The 22,011-nt window shown below is 41.9% G+C and overlaps 1 protein-coding gene across 28 annotated transcripts in view; it reads right to left on the bottom strand.

Moving 5' to 3' along the window:
* The window catches only part of NRXN1 (neurexin 1), a 673,223-nt gene that overhangs the window by 267,473 nt on the left and 383,739 nt on the right, over positions 1-22,011 (bottom strand). The window contains exon 1 of one of the 28 annotated variants that reach the window (XM_039717249.1): positions 1,145-2,281. The exons of 24 other annotated variants lie outside the window; for them this stretch is intronic. In XM_039717249.1, coding sequence (XP_039573183.1) covers positions 1,145-1,385 — 241 coding nt within the window. In that variant the 5' untranslated portion in view covers positions 1,386-2,281. Of the gene's footprint in view, positions 1-1,144; positions 2,282-22,011 lie in introns of those variants that run through there. 3 more of the 28 variants (XM_039717240.1, XM_039717274.1, XM_039717266.1) reach the window with 3 other exon arrangements.

The following is a 22,011-nucleotide window of genomic DNA, read 5'->3' as shown; positions in this document are numbered from 1 at the left end:
AAGCCTGTAAATGACATCGCATGGTCGTGCAAATGAAGCAAGGCAAGACGAGAAAATGAAGAAGAATGAAGCTGTATAATCTAATCAGAAACCAACAAGGGGGTTTCTTTATCTTCTCTTCCTCCCTCGGAAACAAAGGGAGGCTTTAAATCCTTAAAACACAGTCTGGTGTTTCGCTTTCTTTGACAGCTCTTGGTGCTACTGAACATATGTAATGCACACTTATTCTGCATGTATTGATGTCAGGTTCTCGCAAGTCTGCGTGCAAAAAGAAAGAGAACTGCACGGGGCTCTCCAAAAGGCACTGAAGCAGCTTCCTGTCACTTCAAAAACTAACTACCGAAGCACTGTCGTTCCTAAGCAAAATGTATTTGTACTTGGAAAGAATTTCATCTCCGTCCCTTTGCTGCCCGCTACAGTGGGCATCGCCTCCCTCCTTCAGTGTGTCAGCTCTCACCGCTCCCCCGATCCCCAGCATAATGAGCTGACCTTTGCTTTAGTTCATCGACTTTCGACCAAGGTAATGAACTGGAAGCAGCGCGATCATCACCAGCGGTTTAAGCAGCGCACCGGCTCCCTCCCCGCCCCTCGCCCCGCGCCGGGGTCCCCGGGGGGCGGCTGCCCTGAGCGTGTGCCCCCGCACCGGGGCAGGGAGGGGTCGGGGAGGGTCGGGGTGAAACGAGGCGGGGCGCTCCCAGCCGGGGCCGCAGCTCCGGGCGCCTCCGGGCTGGGCTTTCCAGGCGGCTCCCGCTGCGGCGGGGCAGGGAGCGGCGGGGTGCGGGAAAGCCTCCGCTCCAGCGCCTGCCCCGCGCCCGCGGACCCCGCAGCGACCCCGCGGGGCGCTCGGCACCTACACGCCGCCGGTCCCGGGGGATGCCCGGCGGCCCCGGCAGCATCCCCCGCCCAGCCGGGAGTGATGGAGCCCCCCGCCCCATCGGGAGCGGCGGGACGGGCCCGGACCCCGCCCGACGGGGCTCGGGGCTCCGGGCGGGCCCGGCTCCGCAGCCCAGCCCTTCCTTCTCCGCCGTGCTCCTCATCCTCCCCCCGAGCGCCGCCGCAGCCCCGGCCCCGGGGTCCCGCAGCCTGACCTCTGCGGGGCGGCGCGCCCCCGACCGCGCAGGCACCGAGCGGCACCCGAACCCACCGTGTCCGCCTCGCAAGGAAGCCGGTGACCTGTAGATAGCGATAGGCACTGAATGATGTTTGCTGCTGCCGTGGAAATGGTGAATGTGGTGAGCGCCCAAACTGGAGGCGCCCCACGCCACCCCAAGGAGGCCGCTGAGAGTGAGCGGGACTATCCAGAGCAGGGCCAAGCGGCCGCCGGCGCTGCTGCTGCCGCTGCTGGCGGGTCCCGGCTCCGGGCTGCCCCTAAGGAGCCCCCCCATCCTCCGGTGCGCGGCGAGCCGGCCCGCGGCGTCCTCGGGAGGAGCAGCAGCCACAGCAACGGAGGCAAACTTTGGGCAGAGGCGCTCGCACACTCGCACACGGCGCTGGCTGCAGCTCACGGCACCAGGCGAGCCATCTCTTCCCTTTGGGAAAGCATATGAGGATCCTTTTCTCCAGGTCTTCTTCTACCCAAAACAATCCGAGACATAGTCAGAGAATCCAGGCAGTTCAGAGCCTTCGCAAAGAGGTGGAAGTGGGGAAAAGCCCCGTGCCCAAACAATCGTTAGTTTCAGCTTTCCCGGGGCTGGTGCTCATTAACAATACTCCACAGTTGCAAGGGCTACGAGAATGCCAAGCATTCCCCTATCCTCAGTAATCCACAGTGTAGCCAATCATGCCACATTTCTGCTAAGAAAGAGAAAAGGGGATGCCACTCCATCAGCCAGCGCTGGGAAAGCAGAGAAAAATCAAACTGCTGCTCTTCCCTCCATTCATCTCCAAACTGGTGAGCCCTCACCGAGCGAGCTCTCTCCCGGCGCGCACACACACTCACACTCGCGAACACACACTCACACACTCGCACACGCCGCCAGACAATAATCAGGCTGCTCCGGCAATCTCAGTGGTCTGGCTATTGACAGTAATACCCGAGGATGTTTTCAGGGAGAATAGTGCACCCTTATGAAAGAAGCTGGGGAAAAAAAAATAAAAATAAAAATAAGCATGCTTGCGAGCAGGGCTATGCAAATCTGCAGTCTCCGAACAGCAAATCGCTGAAGCTTGGATGCAATGCAGAGGACGAGCCTATGTTAAAGAGGGAGGCTGAGTTCAGCTCCCACACAGTCGCGCTGCCTCTCCTCAGCCTTTCGGGAGCCGCGCACTTCCAGAACGCGGCTCGGGCGGTGTGGAGGGGACACACACACGCGCACACACGCACACACACTGTCACACGCCTCTCCTCCCCACCCGCGCCGCGGAGTCAGCAGCACGGCAGGAGCACTTCCCCTCCTCCGACAGTTCAGAGGTACCAGTGTCTCGAAAACCCACTTTCATCTTAAAAAGAACGATTTCGGGGTCTTTTAATTGGCCTAAACTTCGTCCATCAGATGTTTCCCTCCGTCTATTCGGGCACCGGCTGTGATTATCCGGTAATTACACACAGGGCGCCGGGAACAAAGAGTTACCGGGATTTTCTCCGGCACTACTCAACTACCGCACCTCGGCCGCCCACCGCAGCCACGGCCGCAAGCTGGGCTGAAAAAAAATCCTTTCTGGGCTGAGCCCCCCTCGTTCCCCCGCAGCTGCAGGGCGGCGCCGGCAGCTCCAGCATCGCCACCCGGGTGCGGGGCCCCGCCGCGGCGCTCGCCCCACGCCCACCCCCAGAACAGGGCGGAGGGCTACCCTACACCACCACCCTCGCACAGACACACAGACAGAGCCGAGGGTGCCGATGTCTCGTTGAAAAGCCGAGGGTCGCTATTCTAAGGGCTACCCTATCAGCCCGCGGCGGGTCCTGCGCCCCCCGGAGCCGGGCGCGGAGGCGCAGCCCCTGCAGTACCGCACCTGGGCGCAGCAGGGTGTGCGAGCCGCACACTCCCGGCCCTCCTCTCTCCTCCCTCCCTCCCTCCCTCCCCCGCTCCCAGCCTGCCGTAGATCTTGTGCCATGCCTTCAGCAGCATGAGATCATGGGTGCGGGTAGCGGATGCGTGAAAGCGAGAGGGCGAGCGGTGGGCGTGAGAATGGGGTGGGGTTGGGGTTTTTTTTTATACATTTCGCGTTAATTTAAACGAAAACCGCTGCAATTCGCCGAGGCGCTAATTCCCGCGGGTGAGAAGGGAAGTCACAACCTTTGCTCAGCCGCGTAGGCTGAGGAAGGAGAAAGGCTTTTCGCCCCGCTCAGCCCAGGGCGGATCGCTGCCCCCGGCCACAGAAACGCCCTTCGCCGCGGAGTCGTGCCGGGGGCCGCACACAGCGAGGAAAGGAGCCCCGAAGCTCCGGAGCAGCGCCGAGCAAGAGGCTGCTCTTGCCCTGCCCTGCCCGGACGCATCGCAGCCTCGCCACGCACCCAAAGTTTCGCCAAGACGCCGAGGGAAATTATAACCAAGCCTTAAGGCAGTAAGGAAAGCGGCACTGCCCGAGCCCTTTCTGCGCTCCGTGGATGGGCAGGCACGCATCCCGAAGGAAGCCCGCGCCCGCCCTGGCCCTAGGGAATGGCCCTGCAAGGCAGGGGCCACTCTGTCCACTCTGTGACACCCCCGGCTCGCCAGAGGGAAAGGCAGCTTAGGAGGAAGTCAAGTTTTCCAACCTGTCTCCAAAAGCCTCCACGTGAAAGAAGAAACACCAATTTTCCAAACTATCAGCTTTCAACTGTCATGCACTGTCACCTCCTAAAAAATAAAAGACAATAATTTCTCTAAGTTTCAGAGTTAGGGAAAGGAGGAGAAAGAGGTACAAAACCTTAAAGAAAAGTCAGCCTGGATTCGACAGCTCTTATAAAATTAAACCTCCTGATATATGTTTCCTGTTGATGCAAGTAATGTGTGTTAGAAACTTCATCCATAAATACCACTAGGTTTTCTATCAATCTGACTCAGGAAACAAAATATTTCAGTCACTGGAACCAGTTTTTCATTAAACTGTTCACATGTTGCTGCCGTTTTGGAAACAGGCAGTAGTTAACTTGACTGTTCTTAATGATTCTAGACATCCTACAGACGAGGAACTTAAAATTGTTATCACTCCTCTGAAATAGGAAGCTGGTATTGCCAACCGTGTAACGATACAGTTGGCAACACAGTTGTGCAGATAAAATTTCAGTTGGCAAGTCCTGTCTAGACTAACTTTGCTTGGCTCTGCTGTTTTAAGGCTGCCGTGGGGATTGTGCTACCTTACAGCGGGAGTTTCCTCCTCAGCACCCGGGACAGCATGGCTCCATCCCCACGGGGATTCCCCCTTAGGTGTGTAACCTTGCAGAGAGAGGCTTTCCACAGGTCCCTTCCAGCCCAAGCACAGTTTGTTCTACTTTGGTTGAAGATCCACTTTGGTGTGGATTCAGAAGGACTTGTTGGAAGCACTCTGTGTTGTTGGAGATCTTTGTAGTTTGAGTACCTTAATCTAAATTCTTGCTCCATCTGCCATCTACTGTGCCAGGGAAGCCTAAAGTGCTTAAAAAACAAGGACAAATGAATAAAATGTTTAGGTACTTCATTTAATATTTTACTGAAGATAAAAGGGGTTTTTAAGCACTCTACTTTTAAAATATGTACTATTTATGCAGTGCACATACACAACTGCCACTAAAGTTTCTAGTTTCAATTTGTGCCTGGAGACTACTTAGTGAAGTTTGGTTTTTTTTCATCAGATAGATTATAATGGGTCATTTTTAGGTGCTACATTGTGGTATTAAACACTGCTTAGGGACCATTAAATTAATGGATTGTTTTGCTGCTCTGCATCCAAACCAAGAGTTGAGTATACAAAGACCAAATCTTCACAAAACTATTTAGGCATCTAACTCTCAAGAGTCCTATTAAAGTGTGAATGAGGTGACTGCCCTCTAAGTAGGCATCTCTTTCTGGATCTGGTAATGTGATCAGCACCTTGGGTGTAGCAACTCTAATTTTAACAACATTTGACATTTTTCTGGCTCTGCACTCTGAACCCCAAACAAGAGAGAACTATCCAAGTTTCATGGGGGAGAAAGGTGTTCTAATGCAGTGCAAGGGTGAGAAATGGGAGAGAATTAATTAGCAGAAAATATTAAAAGATTGAAAATTAACAGCATACCAGGAAGGTGAAGAAGGAACTGTGTATGAAAACAAGATGGAGACAGGAAGGCAAAAGAGGGACATTCCAGTAAAATCCTCTCGTGCTCATTTTTTTTTTTTAAATGTGTTTTCAGCAAGCCAATAAAACTTCTTTCCAATTTGAAGCAAATCCTGGTAGTCAGACACTTATACTTTTTGCATGTTTTGATTTAAAGAAGGTTGTAGGTGAATGTCTGTCTCTTTCCTCAAGTAAAGAGTGATAGAACAAGAAGAAATGGCCTCAAGTCATGACAGGGAAAATTTAGATTGGATATCTGGAAAAACTTCTAGAAGTCTTGTCAAGCATTGGAACAGGCTGCCCAGGGAAACGGGGAATTAATCATTCTTGGAAGTATTTAAAAGACCTGTAGAGATTCAGATTAGACATTGAGAAGAAATTCTTTATTATGAGGGCGGGGAGGCACTGGAACAGTTTGTCCAGAGAAGCTGTGGATGCCCCATTCCTGGAAGTGTTCAAGGCCAGGCTGGGTAGAACTCTGAGCAATGTTGTCAAGAGGAAGGTGTCCATGTCTATGGCAGGGGGGTTGGAACGAGATCATAATTAAGGTCCCTTTCAACCCAAACCGTTCCAGGTTTCTATGTAGGATCTAGGGACATGATTCAGTGGCCTTGACAGTGCTAGGTTAATGGGGATCTTAGAGGTCTCTTCCAACCTAAATGGTCCCATGATTCTGTTTAAGATTCTATTAAAAAAGTTTAATTGGGGGTTTTGGCAGTTGGAGTTAGGCTTTTTAATGACAAGTTAAAAGGTTCTGCAAGTAAACACTATGAAAAACAAAGGTAAGCAGCATTTCCTATTTAAAATACTTGCCTTTTTTACCCCCTGCTGACATAAGAGTAGGAATTTTTGTTAGCTGAGGACTAAGTGAAGTTGAAATAACCCGGTTTTAATCCCCAAGGACATAGAATTGTACTTCCAACACAATCAACATGCTGCTATCAGTCCATGAAGGTTCACTCAAAGAACAAAGAAGTGGTACAAAAGAAGACAATAAACAAGAGTTTGTGTAAACAAATAAACGTTCCACTGCAGGCATAGTAAATAAAATGTGAAAATGAACTCTTGAACTCTAGTGTTCACAAGGTAATTTTTAGTCTCTCAAGAACTTAGCTCAGTGAAGTTAGTCCCATTTAACACTTACCCTGTGCAGGTCACATTGGTAGTAATTGTGACTTTTAATCAAGGTATTTCCACAAAATGAATTCTGTTAATACCAGTAGGCTCCTAAATTTTTGGAGCAAGAATATCCTTATTGTAAGAACACACTTTTCCCTAATTTGCTCTAGTATCATTATGCTATAAACACCAAATACTCCTAAAGAAAATGTATACAAACAAAAAAAGTACTCCCATGAGTATAGTTTACATTACTTCCAAAATAAAATCAGATACTTCTTGCTGGTATGACCATATCTCTCTGTAACAGTACAGATAGATCAGCTAAGATGGACAACTTCAGCAACACCAGCAAAACTGAAGTGCAGACCATGCCTTAGGCCAGCAGAAGTTGTCACTTAAATTCAGGGTTTCTTTTGGTTAAGTGCCACCTTATGCAACCAGGCTTCCCTGGCCACATCTAGTTAATCCTGCTTTTTAATCCACTCTTAAACTCCTGAAGCCCAACTACTGTTCAGCAAAATAATAAACAAACAAACAAACCACGCCAAAACACCTCCACAAATCTGTGTATTACATGAATATTATGCAATTAGCTATGGAGAGATTTAACATTCTATCAATGTTTTCCCCACTGCTAGGCTTAGACCCTCCCTTAATTTCAAAACACATGGACACTCTGTGATTACAATTAAACAGACCAAAATTTATGTTTATCCAGCCCACAGACAGAGGCTTAGAGAAGAAAACAGTCAAGCTAATGTTTCCTCTTTCCAGTATAAACACTGCTGACTTTAATGACCTATACATTGTATCTCCCAGTACTTTTACTGATGTCTGGTAACAGTGGAGGTGGTAACTTTCCTCTTTTAGACAACAGAGAATGTTCCTTTCAAAAGCCAGTTAATTGCAAGATACTGAACCAAGGCCTGTGATTCATGTCCAGATTGTGTCCCAACCCTACATAACTTAGATCAGAAACTGTTTACTTTATGCCAATAAACTTTATCATATTAACTACTTGAAGACTTAGAAGGTAAAAAAATGTGATCCTAAGGGAATGAATGGAGTATTTGTGCAGCTATAAAACACACAGAAATTCAAAACTTTGGTAATCATGTGAGAAAGGAGAGCTTACAAAGGAAATACTTAGGCTGCTTTCTCGTGGTGTAGCTATTCTCTCTCTATGCATAGTTCAAAACAAATCCTAGTACACTTAATAAGTATTTCTGTCCATCCACATAGGCTTAAATCTTCATAATAAATGTTTCTTGACACTCTGCGTATGAAGTAATCTCTTTCTTGCTATTCCTTGCTGTCAAAATCAAGCTGATTTTCATTTTGTTTCATTTCATTGAAGACATGCACGTAAGCCAGATCTTTTCAATTTAGAGCAGAAGGGGCTTGTGGAGAATATTTTGCACGGGGGAATTTTGACTGTGAGAAGAAGATCCGTCTTCATCTGAAATAGCCCTGGTTGGTCCATAAGTCATTGGGGCACTTTGCCAGGTTTGTCCATCTTTACGTGAATTAGCCCTGGTTTGAGCTGGCTTGAGAAGGATGCCTCAGAATCCACTGGGGGTTGGCTTTTGCTGGCTCCCAGTGCTGCGATGACACTTAATATCTTTTTTTTTGTTTGTTTGTTTTGTTTAATGTGGCAGAATGGTTTCTAACACTTTGTGTGGCTTCCCCCTTTGACTCCAATCTAAAGCCACAGGAAATAAGGCCAAATCCACCCGTATCTATATAGCATAAGAATTTAGGAGATTTGTAGTCCTGTAGCAAATGGTCTCTAGCCATGTTCTCTCTGGGCTACCACATCAGTGGTTAATTCTATGGGCAATTAGGCTGCTGCTGCAGAACCTGCAAAAGTGTCTCTGACTTCTCCCAGTGCTGCTGCAGGAATTGGCACTGCATTACCACAGAAAAGAGAGATCCCTGGTACAGCTTGAATGCTACTGATTTGAACTCCTCAGCAAATACTTCAGCTAGGGACAAAAAGCAAGCCACCATAAAAATAGCTTGTAAATTAGTCATCAAGAAGTTTGATGACAAATGCCAATAACAGAACCCAGTATTCTGCTCTTTTGTATCCAGTACAAGCATATGCAAAACCTATTTATTGATAAAGGCCTCCAGAAATAGGAAAAGTGTGTGTATTACAGAGTTTGCAGCTCTTGATACTGTTCACCATGCACAATAACTGGGCTATTAAATCCATGTCAAGTAAAGCTAGGAATAGACTGAGTGCAACGGTTACAAAATGGGAAAATTTAGTCTAAGGATCTTGCAAGGCACAGTTAACTGTTGGGATTTTTTTGGGTTTTGTTTTGTTTGTTTGGGGTTTTTTTTGTTTTGTTTTGTTTTTTGGGGGTTTTTTTTTGGGTTTTTTTTTGGGTTTTTTTGTAGGAAGCCCACTGGTAGCCAAGAGAGCCTTAAATAGTATTTGTGGAGTACCTAAAGTCAGGACTGCATTTTTAAGCAAGGTTTCCTGACAGGATTTCTAAGATATCCCTCATTATGACTCATGAACATCACACAACACCCCTCACTTTTCTGGCCTGGGTTGAGAAGAGGATGTACCGTGAAGTCCACCTCCTGCCTTCCTTGAACACATTAGTTCTGCTTCAGTCTTGGCAAAGAAAGGGATAAGATGCAGCCATCTACTCTTTGTCCAGTACAATGCATTGCTTTAGACTCCAGACAGCACTCGTGTTACAAGTCAGCTGCAGAAAGAACTGAATTTACTAAGCAGAGTTTCAAGAAGACGACAGTAACTTTTGGCAGTCATAACTTGAAAATGTCCAAATAGTTATTTAGCTTTAAGCTTCATTCTTTCCTCCTTTTTTTTTTTCTCCCCAGAAAAAGTGTCACTGTTGTGCAGAACACATTTTTAATGTCAAGCATATTTCCTATAGCTGAGTTATGAACCTCTGAACATACAGGTTTAAAATGAAAATGCTGACATAATCTTAAATGTAGTGGCACAAATAGTGCCACTACAATAATCCTTGTAATCTAATATATTAGCCCTAGGGGGATGGAGACTGAATTGCTGGTCTCAGACAGCCTTTCTGAGGCTCAGCTCAAATTGCACAATTATTCTACATCCTTCAAGTTCTTTAAAATACATTTCAGATGCAGTATTGTACATTCCAAAAATATTTGTTCTTCAGAGATTGATTTGACTTTTTTTCCTACTTTAAAGAGATATATGACCTCGAAGGCATGTGAAAAATCATTAATCAAGTTTAGACTGTGTAACACCCTTTTGTGTGTGAAAGACTTATTTTTTTTTCTAGATTCCCTCAGTTATGTTGCCAAGGTGATTCCCCCAGAGAGCCATGTGTTTATCTTGACAGGTGTTAGCGAGATCTGGGGAATCTCAATGGAATTGTTACTGGTTGCTTTGAGGTACAGTAGAAAACATTAAGCCTGCAAACTAATGAACTTACCTTATTACATTCTAAATAAAATGAACCACAGAGTAACTTGGATTAATCTACTAATGCCTTTCTAATGAAGCTTTTATTGGGCATATGGTGTGGTCTTGCTACCTTCTTCATATAGCTAGCACAAGCTAAAACTCAAAATGAAATGTACGCGTGCCTCGTCTGTGAGATACCAGTCTCAAAAACTTGCCATCACAATTCAGAGTACTGCTTTACTGGCATAACCTCTGATTATGGTTTGCAAGACTAAATGGATTCAAAAAACAAGAAAGCAATCAGATTAAAAAAGGAAACAAGAGACAGCACTGATAGGAAAAGAGAAAATACAACTTCTACTGCTGTTCCTAGGGGAAAATTTAAAACCACTGCTGGTAACTTACAATTACTCTAAAATCCATTCTGTGACCTGTCCCGACAATGTCAGGGAATCATTAATTAAGTACTGTAACTTCCAAAGCTAAATAATCATTCTTTAGTTATAGTCCATTTGTTTTTTGCAGCACCGAGCTGTAACACATTGCATTTTTATAGTACATATTAGAAGACATAAAACAATAGGTGCTTTTAACTGAAAAGAATGAGTCTTAAGCAAGGTGAAGTGAAATGAAATACCAGCATTTTCAGCCAGCTATGCCTTCTCCTTCTAATTGCCATTTTCTTTCTCTCTGTATATGTGCAAGATTAGAACACATGAAAAAAAACATTCCTTAGCAACATTCATCTTCTGGGAGCATGCTGCTGAATTTAGGTATAAAACCATAACAGCATCTCAAAGAACAGCAATAGCTCATATACTTCAGCTTTGATATACAACTTCAAATCCTTAATCTCCTCTTTTCAGATTTCCACATAAAGTTTTACTCTGCTTCTATATTTGCAAGTGCCCATTCGAGACAAAAACATCTTTCCTTACCCAGGCTCTCCCTTCCCTGTATTTACTTCAACAACAAATTAGCAGCCAAATTTTTCTCTTTTTTTAAATTTTTTTTGTTGTGGAGGATAAGAAAAGCGATATGGTGAAAACAGAGTGAGAACAGTTTTTCTTTCCTTCAGCACCAGCAGCCAGAAATAGTATGAAAGCAATGGATCATGAAGAAAAGCAATTTCCTACTTCAGGGATTAAGCAATACTCTCTTTTGTAATGTTAAATGAAAGTTTAAGTTATTTTTTTCCAAGTAATGCTGATTTTTTTCCCCCCAATGTAAATAAATAGGCACTGGAGAAGCTCCAATAGTCACAAACACATCACTTTCTAGCCAATCAATAACACAGATAAAACCCTTTGTGCTATGCTTCTTTCAGCAGACCTATTGATAGGGAAAGAAAAATTAAGCTACTACAGAAGCCAAAGGTAATTAACTTAAGGAGAGAGAAAATCTGATGATATATGCATTCTGTTCTTTTCTTAAGGACAAATACAGGGGATGCATGTATAGCAAATAGGCTTTTGGGGAAGCATTCAAGTAGGGACAGCTATCTGCATTTTACTGGCATGTCTCTCATCCAGTGACAATTCAATATGAATTACCTGTTGTGATGATTGATGGCTTGAGTGTCAGGTGAGGCACCACACCCTCCCCTAAAACACGATCCTACAATCCTCTTTGGTAGCACGGAAAGTATGGAACTTCTACACCTGCCTCTGCCACAGCACAGTTTTGCAAAGTGCAACCTTGGACAAATCCCTACAAAGCATTTGCCATTTAATGGCTAACTGGTAAGCTGGGTCAATATTACCAATCTCAAAGATAAAGGATATTGGAATGAGCAAGGCTTGGTGGAATTACACCCTTCACACCAATGCTGAAAGGTTCCAAAGGCTTTAATCTTCCAGTGTTATTAAACAGAACATTGCAGGATTAAGTCTTCTCCACCGACAACTTTTTGTCTATAAAGCTCTAACAAGAATATTCAGTGCAACTTTAAGGCCAATGCTCTGTTTAAAGCACTTAGAGGTCGCTTCCTGATGAATGCCACTGTTTGTGATAATTATGGAAGCATGGGCCTCCCTCAAATTTTATACATAGATAGATGGGAATCCTGTAAATATTTGATCAACTTTGCTTAAAGGGACAATTTGTATGGGAAAACATTACCACTGTAAAGAAACTTTGTTGGCCAAGATTGTCCTCCTTAGCATATATGCAAATAATGGGTGCAAATATCAAGAGATTGGAAACAGAAAATAATTTTATTCATACCTGTGTTTTAGTTTTAATGAATTACATTAAAGAAATTCTGAGCTAAAACGAAGTGCCATATAATTAAAATGAAGAGTCACAACCAGCTTATCTTTAAAAGCAGGTTGTAACAGGAAAGAAAATCCAGGACTTCTCAGCTGCAGTTTTGTGCCTTTATCAAAACTTGCCTAATTTTACCTATTTATTTCAGTACATAATAAAAGATGTACTCAGAGAAAAAATGTGCAATGCATACATATTTTTAAAGGCTTAGAAAGCTAGCAGCTTTCTTTTAACACCCTTGGATCTAATTTTGTTTCTAACAAGTAAAATGAGAAGAATGGGGCCCTGAAAAGGATTACGGTCTGAAACCTGCTCTTTGAATCTTTGCACATGCTAAAGCTGTCACAAATTTGAATAGAAAAGATGGGTGGTCTGCTGACCATCTTTGGTCACAGAGTTGAGCATTACTGCCCAGAAAAAGCTTATGGGTTTTGTCAGGAAGGTTTCAGAAACCACTGTATTGAACCACCAGCCTATAATAGCTCTTCCACATTTCACAGGATGTCAGTTCCTGGAGCTGTTTTTCCTTTGATGCACACAAAGTACTGCCAGTAATTTCAATCAGAATTATGCCATGCACTGGAGGAAGACAATCACATAATATGAATTATCACATTTTTTCCATATCCCTGCCTCTCATAGAACTGCTGGTTTGTCAGAGGAGTTGGTACAGTATATGCTACTCATCTGTGGCTGCTTTGTTTAAAAAAAGCTTAGTATTGGTGTAGTCCTTCTCATCCAGATATATCAAAGCACTTTATAAAGCAGCAAAAGGAGTGGAACCAAGAAGAGACTTACAGTGAAACCCTTTTGTTTTTTTTTCATTTGGTAACATGAAATGCTCTCAAATTATTTGTAGTGAAAAATAAAGGGAACATTAGAAAATTAAAGAATCACATTGCAAAAAAGTATCTTATTTTTTAAAATAATGTTCCCTTTCATAATTTTTGTGCTCTTAATTTTAAAAAAAAAAATTAAATGCCTTTTCTTTGTTGCTATTTTTTCAGTTGGGATTCAACAAATCTTGTTGCAAATACTTTCTATTCAGAGAGACCTCTAAAGCTAAGATTAGTTAATTCTTATAACTCCAAATCAGGGCACTTCCCTCAATAAAACTCCTCCTCTTAGTGCACTTGAATTGCACAGGACAACAAGAAAAAAATCCTTTGGCTAAGGGTGAAAATCTGCACCAAAATTACAGTCACACAGGGGCTTACAAATTACAGAATTCACAGTATGACTAGACTGGAAGAGACCTTAAAGATCATCAAGTCCAACCCATGTCCTAACACCTCAACTAAACCATGGCACCCAGTGCCACATCCAGGCTTTTTTTAATCACATCCAGGGACGATGACTTCACCACCTCCCTGGGGAGGCCATTCTAGAACTTTATCACCCTTTCTGTAAAAAACTTTTTCCTAATATCCAACTTGTATTTCCCTTGACACAGCTTGAGACTGTGACTTCTTGTTCTGCCAGTTGTTGCCTGGAGAAAGAGACCAATCCCACCTGACTACAGCCACCTTCAAGGAAGTTGTAGAGAGTGACAAGGTCACGCTAGTCTCCTTTTCTACAGGCTCCAGTCTCCTTCTCCAGCTCCCTCAGTCGTTCCTCACAGGGTTTGCGTTCCCAGCCCCTCTCCAGCCTTGTTGCCTCCTCCGGATGTGCTCAAGCATCTTAACATCCTTCCCAAAGTGAGGGGCCAGAACTGGACACAGCACACAAGGCGTGGCCTCACCAGTGTCAAGTACAGGGGAAGGATGACCTCCCTGCTCCTGCTGGCCACACCATTCCTGATACAGACCAGGATGCCCTTGGCCTTCTTGGCCACCAGGGCTCACTGCTGGCTCATGTTCAGCCGGCTGTCACCAGCACTCCCAGGTCTCTTTCCTCCTGGGCACTGCTCAGCCACACTGTCCCCAGCCCATAACGCTGTAGGGAGTTATTGTGGCCAAAGTGCAGGACTCAGCCCTTGGACTTGTTAAACTTCATCCTTCCTCATTAGTGCACATGCAAGAGCAATGCTCGTGTTGTCTCATGCTTTTGAGCTCCCAAACGTGCACAGTGAGCAAAACCCACAAAGTGAGGGTTGAAGGACAGGTTATTCCAGGAAACATCCCACTGACCTGAATGGAATTTACCCAATTCAAAGGCCTGGATTCTGCCTTATTATTGAAATGTTCCCGCAAAATCAATATGAGCTATAAATTATTAGAAGCCGTTTTTAATTCTCACCTACTTTGCACTAATGATCAATTTATCATTAATGCAGAAAGAGATTTAAAGCAATGTCTCTGCCATTAAAATAAATATCCATTAGCTATAGAGGATATCCCACAAGTGCATTTGCTTCTTGTGGATTTCTTCCAGAACACTGGATCTATATACAGTATAATATAATGATATTTAACTGGTAATGAGCTATTGAATTGCACAGGGGGAAATAGCTTACAACCTTAAAAACTTCTAAAGTAACTTCTCCAGTCAAGATAGGCTTCAATTATACAACTCAGTATATGAAAAAGTTTTTTTGTCTATAAAATGCATCTCTTAGCTTGAATTTCTTTCATTTTTTTCATCAAAGGAGATTTATAATATGCAAGCAATACAGTAAAGTCTTCCTTCTACTAAAGAAGCTCAGAAATATGCAGAATCACAAGATTAGTTTTCCAGAAGGAAAATTCTAATTATGCATTTGAAGAAGTTTGCTTATTCCTTTCCAGTACAGTTTACAATGTAAATGTTGTAAATGTGACTAGCAGCAGGGAATTCCTGTGTCATTACTCAGAACAGGCCCAGGTGGTAAACCACAGTAAAGTTTTTGTTAATTTATTTAGACTCCCTAATTTAATTTCTTCATATGAAAATGACAAACTCACTGAGGTTTTTGGTCACAGTGCTGAGATCAGCAGGTTATTTCATCAATCTTGAGCTACAGACACATAAACCTCACTAGGAAGTTTTCTGACCTGGGATTTCTGACTATAAAAACAAGGAATGAGGAAACCCAGAGCATTAACACAAACCCAGCCATTAATCTGCAGTGCATATTTCTCTCCTGACAGAAAAGATTATCAGATTTCCAGTTGCTGGTGAAGGGGATGACTCAACTCTGAAATCAGTAAACGCTGATCACTGATCTCTTGTGGCAAACAAGAACTTCTTTTTCCATGTATCTTTTCAACTAATTAATCTCCAATAAAACTTTATCATATTTGTCTAATAGATATGTGGCAGGGTGAAATGCTTGGCACTTCTTTTCCCTTTGGTTGCCTGGTTTTAGCGTGAGCCTCCGTGCTTGAACGTGGTTCAGGGTGACACCGTGAGTCGACATCTGCTCACAGCATATTGGTGTGCACAAACACAAGCAGAGCCTGCAAAAATGTGAAGCAATTCTCCCCTTCAGCTCAGCATTAATAAACCCTCAGCATGAATACAGGTACAAATTTGGACATTACACCCCAGGAAGACATGAGCCTACTGGGAAAAAATGTGAGGAGAGCAACATGACCAGAGTCTAGGGAACAGGGGCTTCAATACAGCTTGAAAGAATTAGGCTAGAAAGGAGACAACTGAGATTGAACATGATAATAGCTTTCAAATGCATGAAAGGCTGTTTCTAAAGAATAAGGAAATCACCTGTTCTCTATCACAATGATGGACAGGACAGAAAGAAATGTGCTAAATTGCAGCAATTAAGATTCAGGGTAGATATTGTAAAAACCTTCTCAACAGTGAGGATAGTAGGGTGGTATAAAAGATCACCTAGAAGATGGTGGAGTCTTCACTATTAGAATTACTTCTGAACAGCATAGTCTGCTTGGAACTACTCAAATATAATTTATTACCCTTTCAGGACTGGGACAATGTCCTCCACTCCCTTTCATCTTTAAATTTCTACAAATAGCACTCCTGCATGCAATCATTTTTGCTGGAAATTGTTAAACTGCAGAAATAAAAATATTCTCCACTACTATGCCTCCCCTTGCCCATGTTGGTACAGAAATAAGTCAGAGGAAATTTCTTATCCACACCCTTTTTTTGCCCCATGTGATGTTACTAGAGATGACAGGTCTATTTGTCTGTTTGATGTAGAAGACAACAATGAGAATAACCAACCTTATCTAGGCCAACAATAAATGAATAAGAAAGCAAATCTCACCACACCACAAATTCCTCTGCTGAATCACAAAACAAGAACAAATGAATTCAAGAAGAGGAAAATGCTTCAGGCACAAAGATTTTAGATGAGTAAAAAAGAAAAGAAGTTGCTACATCCACTTGGGTTTTGGAAGAATAGCCTGTGATATCCATATCTATCTATATATATCATCTATATCAATATCATCTATATATATATCTTTATCTACATCTATCTCTATGTGTGTGTTTCCTACCTTTTAACATTGACAAAAATTGTCATTATTAGATTTTATTCCCTAAAGTTGGACCACGTTTTTAACTATTTACATAACGTGCATGAGATTCAAACACTGTCCTTCTCCTGGACTCATTGACTCAGTCTGTTCTCATGGGATTCAACTTCCAGTCATGCTGTTTAGCTATGAAATTTGCAGTTTCAGGTAGTTTTAATTTCTTATGGAACTACCATGTTTTAATGGGCAATATTCTCCACGCCCAATATTCTCTCCTTCTCTAAGTGATTTTACATCTCTGAGTGGTTCATGGAGTTGGATACTGTGGTGTCCTATTTGAAATTTCATGGAGCCATTTACATGTGCTAAATGAAGCAGCACCCGGTGCTCATCCAAATTTGGATAACTGTGCATGAATCTTTCAAAAGTGAACTACAACATGATCAAAAAAACTCAGTTCAAAGCATCAATTTAAAACATGAATAAAATTTGCTCGCAATAGTTGTGATCACGGGAGAAAACTGTAGTGTCAACACAGCAGAGGGTTAGGGTTATGATCTATTGCTACTGAGGATAGGAAATAATAGAAATTTCCAGACCCTCCCCTAAGTTATGTCTCTGTAAATTTCCATGTTACATCCTTGACAAGTCTCCTAGTATTTGTAATTTCTTATTTTTCTCCCTGGTAATTTACAGTGTTGTGAAGAGTGAGAGAAATCTCCAGAGCAAGTTCCTTCACTTACAGCTCCCTTCGGAGAAAGAACTTTGCCTTTTTGCTGGTATGTAAAGTATCTCAAGAATTGTCCCTCATTTATTAAATTCATTAGAGATCATCATGGCTATTGAATTTCTTTTCAGCAGGATACTCTCTTGTCAGTAATTCCCTGTCCACTGTTCTTCAAAGAAACAACTTTCTTTGATCCATATTATAACTGAATCTCCACAATTTGAAAATAAACCTGTTGTAGCTCACTCCTCCACTGCTGATGAATGTATTTCCAGTCAAGACCATTCTCTCAGAATATACTTTTCAAGGATGTGAGTCTTTTCTCACACCTTTTGCATTACCTTCCTGCTTCATAGCACTTTTCTGTAAAAATCTGAATACAGATTTTAAAACAATTAATTGAGGCTTCTATTCCAGATACTTCAACAGGACAATATATCTAGAAAGTAAAAAGCATCTAAATGATGCAAGAATTGTGATTAAAAAAAATTGAGAACAGTTGGATAAAAATAAACCTCATTATTGTCTAACCAAATTCACTGCTGCAATGTCATACCCATCAAATTCTAGAATCAGCATCACTAGAGGAATGTGAAAAACCTATCCAATAGGAGGCCATCAGAAGATCTAGGGAATATGGAAGGAGCATTGAAGAGATGTGCAGAATGTAGAACAAGAGAAAGAAAAGTAGCAGAAGATCTCAAAACAGAAGTCCATAGTATATTAGAAAATTGAACCTAGGAATGCTTTACTTTCCAGACTCTGATTTTAACAAAGGATCCAAGCAACTGTAAAATACACAACAGCAACATCTGGTGATTCACAATTATTTCTTCCCCTCTATACTTATGAAATAGATGTTTAAATTTAGTGTTGCTTTTATTGAAAAGGAAAGTAGAGCTTTTTCCATCATATTTCAGAAAAGCTTCAGGACTGAAATGGAATATGTTTCAAATGGAAAGATCAAAGTTACTGTGTTTCATCCCAGAACACACAAAGTTAAAGAAAGAAATTATTTTTTTTTTCCTAGAAGTGTTTTGATCCTGATTTCCTATACATAGGGAGGTTGAATTTTTGCCAAGTAGCATGAAAAACTACGCAGTTTCATTGATTCATAACTGTCCAATTATATACAATCTTTGCTTACTGCTCCTGAGCAAGGACAATTTTCATGTCATTATTTTCCTTCTGGTTTTCAGCAAGCCAAGCATCACTTGTTTCAACAGAACATCATTATGGGTTGCTTTTCTCTCCAAATACATTTTCCAGCAGATCATGTTAAAAAAAAAAAGAAAAAAAAGAAGATAACACAAAACCAAATTGAAAGAAAACAAACCCTTTAAAAATGACAACAAAACCACTGCCACAGCAGTACAGCTGGGATGCAAGCTTCTCTGCCTCTCTGAGAATTTGTCCAGCCTGCATGGGGAACATTGACTGCTGGGCAGATTACCACAGCTATAAAAGAGAGCATGGGGAATGAAATGAGAAGGACAAAGAGTCAGAGTGGGGTATATGTGTACACTTGTTCGCCTGCATGTGTGAGAGAGAACAAAGGAAAAGCTCTATATTTGGGTTTATGTATCCTTTGCAACATTTCAGAGGTTAGTAACAGTCCCCAAGAAAGCTTCTGCTCATATCCTTTTCTGATTAAGGCAATAAATATTGAAGTAATCTCATATTAATGAATAATTTTCTAAATTAAAAAAGCAGACATTTTTAGAAGGACTTTAGCTAAACAATCATGGACTACTTAGGATGGTCCATGTCCCCTCTACTAAACACATGCTTTGTTGAAGCCTTCTAAGATATCTGTAACACACTTTAAGCATCCAGACCCACTATCACATAATTAACACAATGAAATTATGTTTTCAGAACAGTCCACTAGGTATGAATTCTTTTACTTTTTTTTTTTAATTTAGAGTGGTTTACAGTTGACAAAGTTGCTAGCAGATTAAAACTGTTGATATGACCTAAAATTGAGTCCATATGTTTCTCCTCTCCACCCTATCCTTTTTGAGATTTTGTAAGCTTTGATTTCAAGAACCTCTCATTCATTTACAGCAACATGAAGTAGTATAAGGAACACAGTTATTGCATATACTGATGCATGCATAATCCTCCATGGAGAATTATATGTATACTCTGAATGACATCTATAACTCTGAAGATGTATTAGGGTGAAAAATGCAGATGGAACAGACAAGAATCCTCTGGTCTCAGTTCAAACAACAGGAAAGCATTCTGCTTTTCACTTGGAAAGGAAAAACTAACCCATGTTGCTTCACAAGTTTAGAAATCATAGCAAAGCCATTTGGGGATTATAGACTAAAATTTATATTTGAATATGCAGCCCCTCCACAAGTGTGGGGCTTACAAATTGTGCTAAGAAACTTTCTAATAAATGCATGTGGTATTTTATTGTCATAGGACAATCTGACTATAAATGGCTGTAGACTATTAAGGATTGGAGTGTAGCGAAAAATGTGGTCACAATCACAGATTAACTAACTGTTGTTTTTTTTGTTCTGTAAGGCTCCTGTTACTGAATTCATCAATGTTATTCCATTAGCAAAGCAGTGCTCTCTTCTGCTGCCACATGAAACATAAAGGATTGTGAATAAGCTCTGAAGGATCACACAGGGAACAACATAATCCTCCAGTTCTGTTTTCCATCACCACCACAGGATAGCAGACTGTGCATGCAAGAAACCTGATGGAACCATGCCAGCCACTAAAGAGGGAGGAACAAGAAACACTGCAGCACTTCTCAGCTGGGTTTGGGTGGAAGAGATATTGGTGGACATTCCCACCTGATGCTTTTCAGTGCTTTGCAGTTTGTTCGGGCAGATGACATTCAGGCTAGAGTCACCATTTCAACCCTAGTATGTTCAATCTATCCTTTAAGAACATGTGTATTCAAAAATTATGTTCCTGATTCATTCCATTAGGCTATTTTCATCAAAGCTTTCTCAAGATATTTCTGAAAAATTAGAAGCTTTCACTTTTCAAGTAAGATGGGATCATTTGCCATACAGGCCTTCTGCCTTTCTTGTATCTGTTCTCATTCTAATTCTCATACATAGACAGTGACACCAGTGCTGATGATAATGACACTGGCAAACATGCATACAGAATTAAGCTAGAATGTGTACTAGAATTAGTACCAGCATCTTGATTATTCCTCCCCAAAGGAAGGAGAGAAAAAAATTTCCCTCCCCTCTCCCCAGTTATCTTTCTTTTTTCTACTATGAGTAAATGCAGAATATATACATATATAATAAAAGCACAAGTTAAAGTGAGGGTCACCTGCAATTAAATTAGTGATGCTTAAAATATATAAACAGCATGCACAAACAATAAATAATAGCTCCCTTAAAAGGGCATATACTATTTCTCATGGCATTTTTCAAAGCAGTCCTGTTAATTTTTGTGGTATTTGAAAGTCCTCAAGTAATTGCAAACTAGTCAAAAATATTATGCATTCCAAGGAAGTTTTGAATTAAGGACTCAATGAGTTTGTAGTGTACAATATTTTAGCGAATATCAACTATGAATAATAAATATCAAACAAACCAACAATAAATATTAAACCTTGGTGCTGAGGGACTTGTAATGCATATAGACAAAGAGGAAGACTAAGCAGTTAATAATTTAATAAATCTGGGCTTGTTTTAAAAGGTAATATGAAAGTATTTCTCTTGGGTTCCATTCCCTCCAAGTGAGACACACAAACACACACAAATTTTAATGAGACACTTCAGGGAGCTGATACTGAATAACTCTGAAGAACCTGACAGACAAAAGATACAAAGGCAAATTTTAAAAAGCCAAAACAATGGGTCAAGTCTAATCTGTATCTGTGTGAATCAGGGTTTCAAGATTGAGTGTGGTTCGATTTAGAGCAACAATGGAAGCCCAATCACTGGTGTTGAAAGGAAAATATCCAGGAGAATACTTTTATCTGCCTCTGGTACCAGATAAGAGGAGCTGGAGTGGCACAGTTTGACTCAGTCTGCAGTCAGAGAGGTGAAATTTGAGGCATCCTTTTATCAGCCCACCAACCTGAAATAACCTTGGGAGGAATTCCTTGGGAAAAGATGATGGCTGCTATAGCCACCTCCTTTCACACTTGCTCCACAGGCTGGTGCAGGTGTTAATAAGTCCTGGCTGGGCTGTGTAAATTCCCTCTAATCAGCCCAACTCTGAGTATCCCGACTACCTGTTAGAAAGACTGTCATGAAATGTCTCTGAGCAGGAGTACCCACCTTTGAAGCAACACTTCCCTCTGCAGGTATATGGAATTTAGGCCTATTCTCTGTTGCTGCAAATAGAACTGAACAAATAATTGACTCGCTGGCTCTTTTCCAAAGCCAAAATAAAGTTGTTGAGGTTTCTCTAAACCCTTTCTTTCCTAGTGAAATGAATACACTTAGTACTTTATGATTTTAGATTTTGTTGTACTTTAAATGTTTCAAAAACTCTGTTTTAGAAAGAAGCATTTTAAAAGCTATGATTTAAGAAAAGAATATTGCATTATTTTAGCTGATGTGATTTAAACAAGTCTACACAAACCAGTGAATTTTTTCACCTGGGAGGAATACTAACCCCTCTCTCTACCTGACAGGCTTTCCAGAGTTTGTAAGCACTAGGTGTGAATTCTGGAGTTCACATGGCCAACTGGAGCTCTGCAGAGTAGGTTGGACCTTTGATGGTTCGGATTTATTTGTGAACATTTGTTCCTTTATTGTCTTCGATGATATAACCAGCCACACTAATTTTGGATATAATTGTAGGTAAGCATGGTGTTTGGCCATCTGTTGCAGTGTCTACAAAAAGATTTGTACTCGTACAATACATTTAAATTTTGATGAAGT

This window comes from Passer montanus, unplaced genomic scaffold (genome assembly GCF_014805655.1).
Source record: "Passer montanus isolate IOZ18808 unplaced genomic scaffold, ASM1480565v1 scaffold102, whole genome shotgun sequence".
Classification (NCBI taxonomy): domain Eukaryota; kingdom Metazoa; phylum Chordata; class Aves; order Passeriformes; family Passeridae; genus Passer; species Passer montanus.
Note: the sequence above shows the minus strand (reverse complement) of the source record. Positions and strands in the feature narration are given on the sequence as shown.